This window comes from Numida meleagris, chromosome 9 (genome assembly GCF_002078875.1).
Source record: "Numida meleagris isolate 19003 breed g44 Domestic line chromosome 9, NumMel1.0, whole genome shotgun sequence".
Lineage (NCBI taxonomy): Eukaryota > Metazoa > Chordata > Aves > Galliformes > Numididae > Numida > Numida meleagris.
Window position 1 is genome coordinate 5,248,948 of NC_034417.1, and position 15,431 is coordinate 5,264,378.

Consider the following 15,431-nt stretch of genomic DNA (forward strand, 5'->3'; position numbering starts at 1 on the left):
ACCAGAAAGTAAGTTTTATGACAGTTCAATAGTTCCTTAATCTAGGTGAATATTGCAATAAGGTAAATGTGCAAAGTGATCACTATCATTATCATCAATCTGTCAATTTCTTTCTAATGCATGTGTATTTATGACACATCTAAATCTCTGTAACTGTAATGTTTAATTAACTATACACACTATACAGCCCACTTTAATGGGAAGTCATCTTATATTACATACTGTAGTAAAATTCATACCCAGATAAATGCTAAAAAAATGGATAAAGATACAGGGGATTTTGGTTAGTTAGCATGACAAAGCTACAGTCACAGCTCTGGCTATGCTCTGGAAAGGATCTCTCACACTACTAGTCAAAAGGCTGGTAACAGGAACAGCTACTGCAGATGTCCTGTGGTCAAGCAGAGCTATTACTGGTTTGCTGGGAGTGTGAGAGATGTCATAGCAGTAGGGGGAGAGCAGATGTTTTTATTGAAGCAGTGTTTTCAGTCACATAAAACCAAGGTGGAAAAGCATCAGGTGACACTACAACCAAAATCATTGGTCTGTACATGTCCGTGAAGTCATGTGCAAGCTTAGCAATAGCTCTCATCACTCTTGCAAGTACATTGTGTTGAGAAGCACAGTCTGTGACGGTGTGTTCTGAAAACTGTTCCATATTGGTACAAGGCCAGTGTTCTCCAGTGCTCACTGGCACGAGGACATAAATAGCATGTGGCTGCTTGCTACTGCAATGTGCTGATGAAAGGAGCTCAGCAGGTTTTTTTTTAAATGGGGTTTGCAATTTGATTTTGGATATAAGGGATTTTTTTCTGTACAGCTGACCTTAAAGTGGCTTTATATACATACTAACATAGCAGCTTTGCAGGATTCTTGGTTTTGGTATTGTCTTAAATCCAGTATCTCTTGTTTCTTATGGTTTTGGACTTTTCTCTCTGCTCTTTTTTATTTTATATTATAGGCACAGCTGATAGCTCAGTCTATTGGTCAGGCTTTCAGCGTGGCTTACCAGGAGTTTTTAAGAGCCAATGGAATTAACCCAGAGGATCTCAGTCAGAAAGAATACAGTGATATCATCAATACCCAGGAGATGTACAATGATGATCTCATACACTTTTCCAATTCAGAAAACTGCAAAGAGGTAAACTAGTTTCGGAATTTTCATTTCAGATTGATCCGTCTTTTTCAGAGGAATGTAGTTCTCCTGGAAATTTCTTTGGCATTTTAAGGATGATTCAACATGTCAAGATTCATTGTCTCATCAGTACTGTGCTACTAAAGTCACTTTTGTGAAATTTAAAAAAAAAAAAAAATTCCAGGTTTTCTGCTCCCATTGATCAAAACTGTTACCTGTGACATAAATTACCTCTATGCTTACACTATTTGTAGTACACCATGTAAGGTGTTTCTATGTTTTACCAGTATATTGACAGAGAAAGATGGCAATCCATTTTCATGCCCGCTCAAAGATATTTCTTACTTAATAGAGAAAAGAACCACGTGTCCAGGATGCTGTGGCACTGAGCAGGCTAGTATCTCATCTAGTAGAACACAAGCAAAACTGTGACAAGAAATGGAGTTTCACACTTAAAATGCATGAAAAGGCAAGATTTTCCTTTAATTACCCCTGAATTACTTAAATGTAACTCCTAACATTAACAAAATATTTTACATTTTACATTTCATATGTAGGTCACTATAATACTGAGCATTCCAAACCAGAATATGCTAAGTGTAACAGCACCCAAATTCTGCTCTTATCTTACACAGCTGCATTGTGATGGGGACTTGGCCCATGTTCCAAAGGCAGAGTTTCCATGCTGAGTCCTAAAGCAAACTTACTTTGATTTGAATTCCTATTGCCTAGTCCTCCAGTCACAGTTTTCCTACTTGTATTCATTTTTTCCTAGCATTATAGAGTCTCATACAGAATGTTTGTCTTGGGAAGAGAGCATTTTTCACCTGTACCTGCAGATAGGGAAGTTAGGATTTGATGTGCTGTGTAACACAACTACAGTCACTAGGTATCAATAAAGTGTTTTCATGTATATATAAACATGACAAAATATTTCTCCTGTAGCAAACAAGAGAAAAGTCAGTTGGACAAACCATCATTTAACTAGAAATCAAAACAGAAAAATACAAGTATATAACATTTCAAAGTGATTAAAAGAGATAATTGTTTTTGTAGCACCTTTGTTCCTAACTGGCTTATGAAAGTTTGTACAGTGACAGAGTGGCTGATTCAAAGCCTTGACAGATGGCTCCAACAGGCAGCCTTTGTGATTCCTTTAAAGTACAGATTCCCCTGCCCTTGTTGGTTTTGAGTTCAGAAAGCTGATCTGACTGTAGAACAGCTGCAAACTTTGCATAATTATTTTGTTAAAGAATACATTATCAACTCTTATTCCTCTTTTATGATACTATGATTACTGAAGAGTTAACATCACCATATTTGAGGAAGTGTCATTTACAATTAAATCAGCACATCAGGAATCTTAGACTAACATGCTAGGCACAGGTACATTTGGTAGTGTTGTAATAATAAGCAAGGGATCCTTGCCTGATGATAAGGATAAACAAGTTTGAGGATAAAGTCCTGAGATGACGAGCAGACCTGCACATCAATGTCAGAGGTGAAGCTGAACTCAGACCCGTGCTCCAGGCACTGCCTTAGCCAAAAAACACTGCAGCCTCCCCTGACTGCTAGATTACAGGAACATTGGCACTCATGCATTTGATATTCAGTTTCACCATCTTCTGTAGTTAACCAATGTGTTAGGTATTTTGGTTATCATAAGGACATACGTTATTACCTGGAACAAGCAATGGGGGCTACCCCTGAAAAGAAACAAGTATGCTACACACAGTTCTAACAGCCTTTTTGAAGTCATGCTACTATGCAATGGCAAAAAAATGGAATTATCCTTGAAGTTTTTAGGTGTCAGTCAGGAACAACTGTGATGCCAGTGCCCAAATCGAGACAATTCAAAGGAAAAAGCTTTCTTTTTCTTTTTCTTCTTCTTTTTTTAATTTTAAATTCTCTTTTTAATTGCAGCTCCAGCTAGAAAAACAGAAGGGAGAAATTCTTGGAGTGGTGATTGTGGAATCTGGATGGGGATCCATTCTACCCACTGTTATCCTGGCAAACATGATGAATGGAGGCCCTGCAGCCCGTTCAGGAAAACTAAGCATTGGAGACCAGATTATGTCTATTAATGGGACCAGTTTAGTTGGTCTACCTCTTGCAACATGCCAAGGGATTATAAAGGTACCCCAAACTTGCCTCTATATGCTGTAGATTGTGAACTACCAGAGATATGATATTCTGACAAGCAACCCTGTAGATGTCTAGCAGATATGATTTTGCATATCACTATGAAAAACAAGTAATCTGTCACTAACAAAATGCACTTAGAAACAGAGGTTCAGGGGTGATAATGTACAGAAAGTTAGAGCTGGAAAATTTGGCTATACCTCTGTTACTGGAATACTGCAAACCAGGCCATGTCTGAAAGATCTGTCTAGCATAATTATCTTTAAGTTTCATGCTTCCCCACAGACTCCAAATTAAAATCTGAACATTAAAATCTACAATGCTGCTCTTGAGCCCTATGTAGATGAATTCATAGGGAGCTGAATGGGAACCAGGTAGACTGTAGGACAGACCAAGTAAACGTATGAAGATTCCTCAGGCATGGTGGAATCTCAGGATGCATTATCTTTAAGCACTGAGACTAAATCTAATATCTGTTCAGATATAACTAAGATCAGCAGCAGATTAATTAGCCAGATACTGGTAAAGGGCAGGCAGTAGTCAGTTTTAGTATTTCTTGAACTGAAAGATTATATGGTAATTAAAGTTAAGGCTTTGATGGGTTTTGCTGGGCTGAACAGCTTAGGAAATACAGTACTGTTGATGAAATAGAGACATGTATCTCTAGGTTAACAACAGACTGTTAATAACTCCAGCTGTTGTCTCCCAAATCAACCACTTTACACTCTTGCAATTAGGAAACTTAATGAAAGAGCAAATTAAGTTCTCTTTCAGAAATATTATCTTTTGGGATATTTTACAGGGTCTCAAGAATCAGACACAAGTCAAACTGAACATTGTCAGCTGCCCTCCTGTCACTACTGTACTCATAAAACGGCCAGACTTAAAATACCAGTTGGGCTTCAGCGTACAGAATGGAATTGTAAGTTTCTGCGTTAAGTAGCTGTGTTTTTCTGAAGAAGAAATACACTGAAATATTGAAACATTCCTTGCACGTGCCCCTCTGTAGATTTTGAGAACTTCTTCCTGGTTAATGCATAAGCTTGCAGGCACTTGTGGGCTTGCTGCAGTAGACCTTTATGTTGCGTGCATATCAAGCTAGATGTGTATTACATATGTATATATATATGGCATGTGTTATATATGCATGTATGTAACAGGCATAAGCCTGTTCACTGAAAATTATCGTCAACTTCAATGACTTGTTAGTTTTTGGAGGTTGGATATGTCAATGCCTGTCAATTGTCTCTAGCAGCTACTGCCTTCACAGCTATTCATCTCTACCTGGAGCTTCTACACAGACCCAAAACAGTTGTTAATTTATTTTGTATTCTCATTTAATGAATTGGGAGTTAATTCATATTGATATACACCCACATTCCAAGACCTCAGTTTTTATACTCTGATTCCTTAATTAATCAAAACCTTACAATTAACTCTGTTAACATATTAGAAATGAACACCACCAAAACAAGTGCTGCTATTCTTGAGGGATTCCCCTATGTAATAGAGTTACAAGGTTTATAGTCCAGGTTGTTTGGTGCAATATCTGGATCAGCTAATATACATATGATTCTATCATTAGTAGGCCAGAGTTGCAAGGAAAGCAGTTATGCTGAAATAGATCTTTGCAATTCTAACTTTCTAATCTTAGCTCTGATCCTTTTTCTTTTTTTCTTTCAGCGCAGTCTCACTAAGACTTTAATTTTTCTTCTACTGTGTAGAATTTATTTGGATTATATGGTAGTGGACTGCATCCTGAAAAGCAGACATAGGAACGTAATTGTGACTGCTTCTGGTTAAAGCCAAGCCTCTGTCACTACAAGTTAAAAAAAAAAGAAAGAAAAAAGAAATTGTGGCCTAGGTATCTCTGTCCCTTCTCTGCATGCAGCAGTTTCCCCATAACAACAGTAAATAGGAGAACAAGTGTGACAAGTAACACTCACCTGGTGCAGCTCAGGGTTCTCTTCTCATAGTTCTTCTTTCCCAAGCCATTTTCTGGGACAAAGCAAACTTCCAGGGAACTGCTAGCTCAGGTAGCCACCCAGTGTTTTTGAGGGCTGATACAGCATTAAGGACCGCCTGCAATGCAGGACCATCACCTTTTCCTCTTCTTCCAGTCTACAAAAATAAAATACAATCAGGCTACCCACACAGAAAAGCGCACTAAAAAGTGACTGTGCGGCTGTGGTTCCCTGCTCTGTTGAACTCATTGACTGAATTTGCCAGGTTTGTTTGTCACCCTTGAGAAGAGTAGCAGGTTGCTATAAAAGATGCTGTTTATGAGCCGTACTATGCTTTGGGAAGCAGGCGGCTCATTAGTGGATTCAGCTATACTAGCTATCGCTGAGAAATTATTGTACCAAAGACTTAAGTGTTCCTACCTAAGATCACATATCGTTGCATGGTCACAGCAGACTGGTACGAATAACACTGCTGCAAGGCTTTATCCAGCTCGAAGTACTCTGATGTGATACCTCCCCCCAGGCTGATGTCCTTTAGAAGCACAGGTTTAAAGTATTTGTCACATTTGGGATTAATGCTCTGATACTCGAGTAGACAGAGGTCTGTAAAAACAAAAATACAGAAAAATCAAACGTAGTATTTCTGTCCTCCTTTGCACACCTTTAAACCTGTTTCATCTACATACGTGTATGTTTAGTGGGTCTGGACATTGCTGGCAGTGCACTCAGCACTAGCATTTCCCAAGTGTTGGAATAAGAGGACGAATGGTATGGGATCTGATTTTACAAGATTTCACAGAGGATGCTGAGAACGGCACATTGTGTGAGGCAGATCTATTTCCTAATTGCCATCCTTGAGAAGCCCAGCATGTATAGCTAGTACAATGATAAAAAATATATATTTAAGGAACTATGAGCAATACTGTGGTGCATTTATCACCTCTTTCGGGAGGCATGTCGCAGTACTATCAAGGGTGGGTCAAGGCTGCAGGAAAGAATCTGGCCAAGGTAAATTAAAAGAAACATATGTCCTCGCAGGGTGCTAAGAGAGTCTGAGAGACAATCTAGTCATCAAATTGTCCCATCTGATCATCTCTTACATATTTGGAGCCTCACTCCTGCACACCTTGGTTGTTTCCTTTCACAGTGTGTTCTCTCCATCTACTGGACGTTTGTCATATTCACCACAGTGGATGGTCACAAATCATTTTTACCTTAGGAAAGTTTAGATGACATCCAGCAGGAAGTTTACCAAATTCAGCATAAAAACCCTTCATAGAAAACAAAGAAGAAAGGCTTGTAAAATACATTCCATTTATGAAGAGTCTGCATTTGGATATAAAAGCCAATGAACAAAAATAAGAGTTTAGTATCTTTTGCTAGGCTGCTATGTAGACTGCTTTTTGGTCCTGCAATTTCTTCCTCAGATAAAAATCTCCCTTACTTCAAGAAATATTTGAAAATCTGACTCTGCAAAGTATATTTTCCTGGTAGTTTAACACTTAACTTTTAAAAAACATTCTTCTAAATGCTAACAATTGTTATAAAATATGATGCAAAGCAACATCCTAATCTTTTGTTTGGCTTAGCATTAGCACAGTGAAGAAACAAATAGCTTGCCAGATCGGGTATAATTAAACGTCTCCTCCTGCTGTGCTATTACCTCATTATGCATGCATCTGGTACTTACTTCTGTTCCTCTTCTGATAACAGTTTTGTGGTGATTCCTTTTGAACCTGCCTATCTCCTATGTGCAGAATGTACAGCTATCATATTCGTGAATAGCCCATAAACCTGAACACACAGAAGTACTATTTGAGCTGGATTTGTTTTTATAGGATATCAGGAAGATGCAGAGACTGGATTGCTGCAGGTGATTGCTTCGGTTTCTGTATCCTGTATAGCCTAATTCATGTAAAGCCTGAAGTTTGGCTTCAGGGAGCAGCACAGGAGCCAGTTTTTGGAAGTTTTAGTTAGGGAACAGCACAACTGCACAAATCCAGACTGTTACATTTGCAAAATTGTTCCTGCACTAAGAATTGCAGATATTCTGCGTGGCTCTTGAAAGCTTCTGCTGTAGCTTCACTGAACATTTATGAAAGAAAACTGAAATTTGAACTTCAAAACTTTAAGAAAAAACTAAAATATTGTGCATGTATATGAAACAAGTGGCAGAAATGTTGTGTGATGGGGAGGTGAATGTAAGGCAACCTATCTGTCATCTTTTGAAAATTATTATTCCACATTTCTTGTAAAATTCGTATTTAAACACAAGTTGTCCTCTCACATCACATCATTTTCTTGTTTCCTGCATTATGAGAGATAGAGCCACCAGTTGTGGTCCAGCTGCTAACAATCTACCACTTCTCAATCAAGCTCTGCGATGTTCATACACTTCCTCTGAGAAATGTATACACCCATCCCCAGCGCAGCAGAATTCTATCTAAAAATATAGTAAAACTGGGTAAAAGTTAAGAGAACTGATAGTTAATTCTTGCTTTCTTGCATTTGTTTATATTTGTTTAAGCTTTCACAGGAAAAAATATTTAGGGCTTAAATAGAGAAATATAGGAAGGAGAGGATGAGAAACCTGGTTTAATAGGTTGTATTTAGGTATTTGCTCAGAGGAAACAGTTGATTTGTCTTGTACAATACTACAGTAAATATTTTGATACACAATGGGCAGTTACAATAAAACTGATTGGACCGAAGTTTCCCATGTGATTCACTGCAACTTGCCTAAGACAGAATAGGTAACAGTTGAGTGGATTCAACTAGTAGGGTTTATTTTTATTTCTTCTCTCTCTTTACACATTAAATAGAGCACAGGCTCTTGTTTACAAGATCCAGATCAATTATGCTTTATTTAATAATAGTTGCCATATTTCACAACTATGATAGCAAGGTAAACAGTCCTGGCTGAGTAGAATCTCATTTACTTAAAGTACTGCTCACCTTAAAATTGCCAGCCTAATATTTCTCACATATATGGGCTGGAGACTGAAGTCCTAAGGCTGTTTTCAGTCAGTCACTCACAAATAGAGGAGCCGCATAAATCTGTGCTAAAAGTGCAATACATTTCCGTACATCTGCACTCTGCCTCTAGCACAACATGATCTGTGAAGCTATAGTCAGAGCCACTTGAGATCAGTGTCTGTTCCTTTTTCTACCTCATTAAAATATCTAATGCTTACAAAAAGGAAGCTGAATCCTCTCCCTGGAGAGGGATCATGTTCTTGAATGAGGATAAGAGACCACTTCCTATGTCTGAGGCTGTTAGAAATTCACTGGTACTAAAAGTGCTTTGAGCGCCCCAGAAGAAAAAAATGCTCTGGATAGATACACTAGCCATTATCTTTTCCTTTATGCCAGTGGGGTTAAAGGTAACGTTTCCATTTGCTATGAAAGCTTTTATTTCAGCTGGTTGTATGGTCTGTATATTTTATTTTATAAAATGTACGTATAGGGTTTCTTTTGGCACAGTCTGCTCTTGTCCTGTCACCTGACTGCATACAATCCCCAGCAGCACTGAACAAATTCAAACAATGAGTTACATGAGAAGCTTTGCATAAGAGTCAGGAGAAGATCTGTGTAATACAGCTTATCTTGTTAGCGCTATGACTAGAAGGTAGGCAACCTGTACAACCACACACTGAAATTCAAGATGCCAATTCTATGAAAGGTCTTGATGGTGCCTCTAACCATTAGAGTCCATCAGAAGCAATTTAAGAGCCACGGCAGGCAGAGCTCAGCCACTCATTATAGAGCCACTCATTATAGAGTGGCTGCTGTAAGATAAGTATCGCTGCAGGATAAACTTTCCCAGAACGGTAAAGAAGGTGAGTTTTGTTTGTTTTTTAATAAATGAAGAGCTATATATTTTCCCTCCTCGTATCAGACACCCTGAATTTGTGTAAGGATTTCATTTCTCTTAGCACTGATACTTGCAGAGAGGACTTCAAAGGCAACCACTAGTCATACAGAAAAGATACTGCTCAACCACAGACAGTGTTTCACCCTCATTTTGTGCTAGCTTGTCCGTCTTCCCGCATACTATGTTTGTTTCTGAATTAAATTATAAACTCGCTGAGACACAAGCCACATCTTATCATACTTATATTTAGCTCAGAGCAAACTATCAGATCTCAACAAATAATTCTTGGTTTATAATTATAACCATTGACAGTAACTGCAGAAGCAGCCATCGTTGGGTGCTATTCCTGTAGCACTCATTTCTTTTCCTCCAAGAACAGGTTTTTCTCAGTAAGCAATAGGTACATCTCAGCACGATAAGCTCTGCTCAGTTTCAGAGATTCACACTATATGTCATCTGCTTACGTGCTGCGTGAGCTTAGGTCTTCTGAAATAATTTAGCAGGAATTTCCATCCAGTACACATCTTTCTAGACTGACAGGAAGGCCCCATCATAGCACAGACGTTGCAGAGAAGACAGTTTCTTTTAATGAAGATCTCCGTGCTGCATGGAGCAATATTCCTTCTGCCTATACACAAAAGCCTGTTGTAACCTCAGAATCATTTTAAATACCAGTGTCTGCTAAGACTCTGCCTGATAAGCTTAATTCTTTAGAATTGTTTCCTATGATAGGAAGCATAAAAGTAATAAGCTGTGTGTATTTCTTTACTGGTACCTGTGGATGCCAGCTGAAACAGTGGCCTGATTTGCCTTCTTTGTCCTAAACTCTCTCTAATCAGCAGCACTATAAAACATGGGGAGAAGCGGTGGCCCAGGAGGTCAGAGTGCCCTTTTCCAGCCTGCAGAGGTACAGAAAATAAGCTGTCATACTTCACTATTCAATTAGTTTGCTGACAACAGCCTGTAATAAGAACGTGCACACTCAAGACCCTGCTTTCGGATCACCACCTTTCAATACAGAATGCCTATACGGCATCGTTCTTTCATTCAGCCTACATCAGTGTTTCTGCAGGATTAAGGATTATGGATTAAGCTTTATGTCAGTTTTTTCCATGTATATGAAAAGTTTGCTGTTGTAGATTAATTTGTGTTCTAGTTGTTTTTTACATCTCATTGTTCAGAAAGAACAATGCGGTAATTTCAGAGAGTCCAGATGCAGTGAGAAATAGCATTCAAAATAATCCCTTTCTTTTCCCAAGAGTATGTAAAACTTCACTTTTCCCTTCTGCTACTTCTGCTTGGCGGCTAGCTGCATCACTGTACGCGTTTACATGTTCCCAGTCCAGAAGAATGAAAGTAAAAATTGTTATTTCCATGAATTTTGAGAAATGGTAAACCACTAATACCTCGTAGTACTGCCTATTGCCTTCTGCTGGTATCTTCTGAAGTCGATATGGTGTCACCTCTCAGTATGGTGTATTAAGTCCTATTAACTGTTATATTTTGACATTCCTAAACTTTAATAACTTTTGCTTTTTCTTGGCAGATTTGCAGCTTGATGCGAGGTGGAATAGCTGAGAGGGGAGGGGTTAGAGTAGGTCATCGTATTATTGAGATCAATGGACAAAGTGTTGTTGCAACTGCTCATGAGAAGATAGTGCAAGCATTGTCTAATTCAGTGGGAGAGGTAAGAAAAATATTAATTACATAATCTTTAATTGTTGTCAAAGGTTTAAAACTGTTGAAAAAATATCAGTTGAAAAATTTCTTATCATACTATTAAAACCATCACCTCAGAAAACTGGACTTGATTACTGGTAACAATTAACAAAACATCTTTGAACAATTAGATGTACATTCAGTATGTTTTTACACTCATTTCAAGAGTTCATGGCATGATTCTGAACCTCAGCCTACTGTTTGAATTAAACCAGTCAATTAAGGGAAGAAATCAGTTAAGCATATTAGTTGTGTTTCTTAACTTTTGACTACAGCATCTGCCGTAAAAATATATCAATGTTCAAAGAGCTGAGATTAAAATTTATATGTATTTTAATTCACTTCGACGGAACATTTCCAACTTACCTTGCCAATCAGACATCTCTCTGCAGTACTTTTAGAGAAATCATCAATGGATGAACAAGAGCCTCTGGTTTATCAAAATCCCTACTGAATTTAGAGTAGGATCATACACAACCCTGGCCAGATCTTCCACTACCTCCTTTGCCAAAAATCAGAGGTAACTTTGTTTCCTGTGGAAAATCATACTTAAAAAAGAATTCAGAGTACATGCAGTACATGCATGTTGGCAAACAAAGCTATGTAGATTTCAAGAGAACTTCCATTTCTTTGTGGTACCTCTTTGCTGCACAAAATCTCACTGAAAATGAGAGCATTGTGAACTTTTTTTTTTCTTTTTTCAGCATTAAAAGACAAAGCAACGGAGGCAGCATATGTCTGGTGAGGGTCTATATTAAGAGTTAGTAAAGTATACAGGCCTTAGTCTCACATAGTCTGACAGCTACTTTAGAGCTGGTAGCAAGTTGCTGATACAACTGATTACCTGATACCCTCTGATGCTTACCACAGTACTCTTTGTAAAACCAAATATACTAGCTATGCAAGACCCTGCTTCCCTAAACTCTGGATTGGCATTTAAGTATCAGGTGATCAAATTTTGTGTTCAAACATTCATCAATCAGTAGAAAATACAAATAAAATGACCCTCATATTATGGAGCAAAGTAGAAGAAAATCCAAGTTCAGTTAATGTTAGAACAGCAGATTCAATTTTCACAAAATTTTGTGCTGCTTTTTTTTTTTTTTTTTTTAATATCTGTAATTGGAGTAGAGCATAACAATAAAAAGCTTTTCTTCTTAGCTGTACGGTGGCACTTCTGGTCAGTTGTCACGGGAAAAATAAAATCCAGCAAAACAGCTTCTCACATCCAGAGAACTTTTAACGAGAAACTTTGGTAATGTTCATATCAGTAGGAACAAGTGGGAGAGACAAACTGGGCCTTATGAATTATTTAAAACGAGTAGAAAGCAATTCTGTTAATTTTTCTGTAAATCAATCAACAGATTCATATGAAGACTATGCCAGCTGCCATGTTCAGGCTTCTAACTGGGCAAGAGACACCCCTATACATCTAGCATGCGACTCTCTTGCAGGAAAATAAACAAATGATTCCATCAAAGCTGAGTGAATTCATGATTCCATCAAAGCCCTCACAGCTGAAGAGAACTTTGTATTTTGTACGAATGAAAGGCTTTGAAGCTGCCATGAGGACTCTGAAACAAGGCACAGACGGGTGTCTGTTTTTTCTCTCCTTTTTATTTCTTTGCCAAAAAGTGATGAGAAGGATGGTCAAGGACAATAATCACTGACACAAAATCTTTGTAAATCATTTAAGTATTTTGCAACATCTTCTAAACTCTTTTCTCATAAAACTTAAAACATATTTATTTGTAACCTTTACGTGGAGTGATGTACGTATGTCTGTCCTGTTTAATAACACGGTGAATGTGAAAACTTGATGAATGAGACTACAGGAAATGGCAAAGATAAGCAATTAGAGAAAACTATGGCCGCCTCAGCTAAAAGAAAGAATCCCAGTCCCATAAAGTGGTCCAACACCGATAGCATTGTGTAATTTTAAAACTGGTGCTGAATAGATGGCATTTCAGTGGAAAGGAATGTGTGCAGTTAAACCTTTTAGATTCTAATGTAAAGAAAACCACTGTAGTACTTGGTATTGTTATGACAAGTGTAACCTGTTTGGCAAGGTGTGAACATAAACATGTAACAAGTGTTTCATATGCTAAATAAAGAATAATTGCCACAAGATAAAAATCAAAATATTTATTTAGATACATATTTATTTTTAATGCTTGTGATTTTTATGATTTAACTGAGTGATTTCATGGATGACTTATTGCACAGTCTGTGTAATGTATGTGTTGGGCTGTTTTTTTCTTCTAATTTTTGCATATTACTTCTTTGTTAATATGAGCTCAAAATGGGAAAGCCATGCTTACCTGTTTTCTGTTTTTTTTTTATAAAGCATTCTTATTCCTGAGGGCAATGTGTTCTGAATGTAAATTGTTTCAACAAATAACCTAGCACCATCAGCAGTACTGGAATGTGTGTAGATTTAAAAAAAAAAAAAAAAGTAGTAGTAAAGTTGTATTCTTTATGCGATAAATGTTAATTGGTGTAACTTTTTGTCTAGATTTTTTTTTATTTTTATTTTTTGTGTGGGAGGGTATGGGGCGGGGGGGTCAAAGCCTTGAGGAAAATACACTGTGACTTAATAAGCCTTACCATGCAGTAACTAAAGAGCTTTAGATGACTGTACTTCAAGGAGTAGTGTGTTGCATGCAACTGACCTTAGGAAAGAATTAACCTACTATCACTAATAAATCTGAAATAACAAAGAAAGCTCGCTTATTTTGTTTGTTCCATAAGTTTACATCATAAAAAATTCAACTATCATTTAATTCTTCAACTAAGTGCAGTTGCAAAGGTTACTGATTGTTTTTTGAAGGGGATTCATCTCTTGAATTAGCAATTAATTTATCATCACCATCTTTAGAGTAGCTGCTTTCAGATAGCATACCTTGTTGCCACTGGATGTCACTGTAAGCTCACATCAATACGGAATCGTGGTATACTTTAAAATGGATTATTCCATAAAAATTAATCTACCCATCTTCAGCTACGTTCCTTTGTGACCTTTTGTGAGCTGTCTGCCCAGCTCAGAATGACACAAATGAAAGCAGTATATGATTAAACCTCAAACGGAAACTGTAATGTTACTGACAAGCACTGCTGCAAAAAAACTAAAACCCTGAAACATCAAAACCCATGGTAGGTTCTTTATGAGAACCTTTTGTTTAAGGCCTTTCCATTTTCCTCTGAGAGAGCCAGGATGAAGCTTGCACTGGAAGACATTGCTGGTAGAGCTGTGTTTATGCTGGTAATCAAATTAGTGTCAACAATACTTACCTTTTTTTTTTCCCTAAGATAAAGTTAATAAAAATGCAGCAGAGCCACAGGGAAATGTTTTAGTAATACAACTGTCCAAACTACTAATTGGAATAACAATTCTTTTTTCAAATGTTCATGGCTCTGCTAGAAAAAAAATGCATCTCGTTTCCCATCACCTGATGTTTATTTTTGGAAATGCTGAATTTCAGCAACTTCTTCCCTAATGCACTTTTTGGCCACAATTCACCGAGTAATTAAAATGTCCGTTTTTAGTAGCACATGCTACTCCACTAATAACCTCATGACCACTGAGAACAAAGTAAAAGTAAAGCACACCACAGCCTTTAGTACTGTTTAAAAGGGCAACACATTGCAGAGGCTCAGAGGAAAAGAATAATACAGCAGATCAGTTAGCCTGGCATGAAGGACACAGGAAAAATGAATTAGAAGCAGCACTGTATGTGCATATGAACACCTTTACAGTTCTATCCAAATCAGCTGTTGAAAAAGCGAAGTCCAGAAATACTTTTTATTAAAACACTCATCATAGTTAAAACACCTTGAGGTACATTAAATAAATACAACTTCTAAGTTGTACAGCCAGTCTGTGGTGGTTTTGCAATGGTTTTGAAGAAATGCTAGACAGCATCAGCAGCATTTCTGTAAGTACAGGGAAATATATGCATTTCTGGTCGGGAAAACATTTGTTACGAGTTTACTAATAAATCAGTTAATTTTTTTCAAAATGCAGGGCTGAAATTTACATTCAGAAAAACAGGTGTTCTCTTCCTGCTGCTGGAAAAAAGTAGAATTCCAAAGGAAGACACTTTTTCCTTTTTAAGCCATCCACCACTTGCATTTCTGCCAGTCCTGGTTTCTTCCTTAATTCTCTCTGCTGGAATCACATACCTGTGAATATTATCAAAGGATGGTCTCCTGGCAAACTCCAATTAAACTGTGAGGCCTGCCCCGCTGTAAACTGCGAGTGAGATGGGACCTGCGTAAGAAGGCAACTGGAGAGCTCAGAGCACCACAACTCTGAAGATGAAGGTCTTCCTGAAGTCGCTTTCTAGAGGTATTCACACTCTGCTGGGAACTTGTGATTACCTGTTCAAAGGGCAGAAATGGAGAAGGAAAAAGTGGAGAGAACAGGGTAAAATTTCTTTTCATTCAAAAGGTTTGGCCTCTGAATATCACTTCCTGTAAGGCACCTAGTGATGGAGCTCCACCAAAGGAGACACATGTTATGCAGCCACCCAGAGTCTATCCCACTTCTGTTTTTACACCTGGTCATAGCTGGCTATTGGAAAGCAAAGTCAGACTT

The 15,431-nt window shown here is 37.8% G+C and overlaps 2 protein-coding genes across 12 annotated transcripts in view; one reads left to right on the plus strand and one right to left on the minus strand.

Annotated features, from left to right (window-relative positions):
• Window positions 1-13,289, plus strand: part of APBA2 (amyloid beta precursor protein binding family A member 2) — a 94,895-nt gene extending 81,606 nt beyond the window's left edge. For all 3 annotated transcript variants that reach the window (XM_021407590.1, XM_021407592.1, XM_021407591.1), the window contains 5 exons: window positions 962-1,141; window positions 3,059-3,271; window positions 4,080-4,199; window positions 10,662-10,802; window positions 12,199-13,289. In XM_021407590.1, the coding sequence (XP_021263265.1) occupies window positions 962-1,141; window positions 3,059-3,271; window positions 4,080-4,199; window positions 10,662-10,802; window positions 12,199-12,270 (726 nt within the window). In that variant the 3' untranslated portion in view covers window positions 12,271-13,289. The remainder of the gene's footprint in view (window positions 1-961; window positions 1,142-3,058; window positions 3,272-4,079; window positions 4,200-10,661; window positions 10,803-12,198) is intronic.
• Window positions 1-15,431, minus strand: part of FAM189A1 (family with sequence similarity 189 member A1) — a 216,849-nt gene that overhangs the window by 95,819 nt on the left and 105,599 nt on the right. For 8 of the 9 annotated variants that reach the window (XR_002441859.1, XR_002441857.1, XR_002441854.1 and 5 more), the window contains exons 12-16: window positions 15,017-15,214; window positions 9,891-10,014; window positions 6,456-6,512; window positions 5,662-5,844; window positions 5,224-5,398 (exon numbers count right to left, since the gene is read on the minus strand). Coding sequence is in view for 1 of the 9 variants with exons in the window: in XM_021407593.1 (XP_021263268.1) it covers window positions 15,029-15,214 (186 nt within the window). In the remaining 8 variants the exon portion in view is untranslated. Of the gene's footprint in view, window positions 1-5,223; window positions 5,399-5,661; window positions 5,845-6,455; window positions 6,513-9,890; window positions 10,015-14,455; window positions 15,215-15,431 lie in introns of those variants that run through there. The other variant, XM_021407593.1, reaches the window with a different exon arrangement.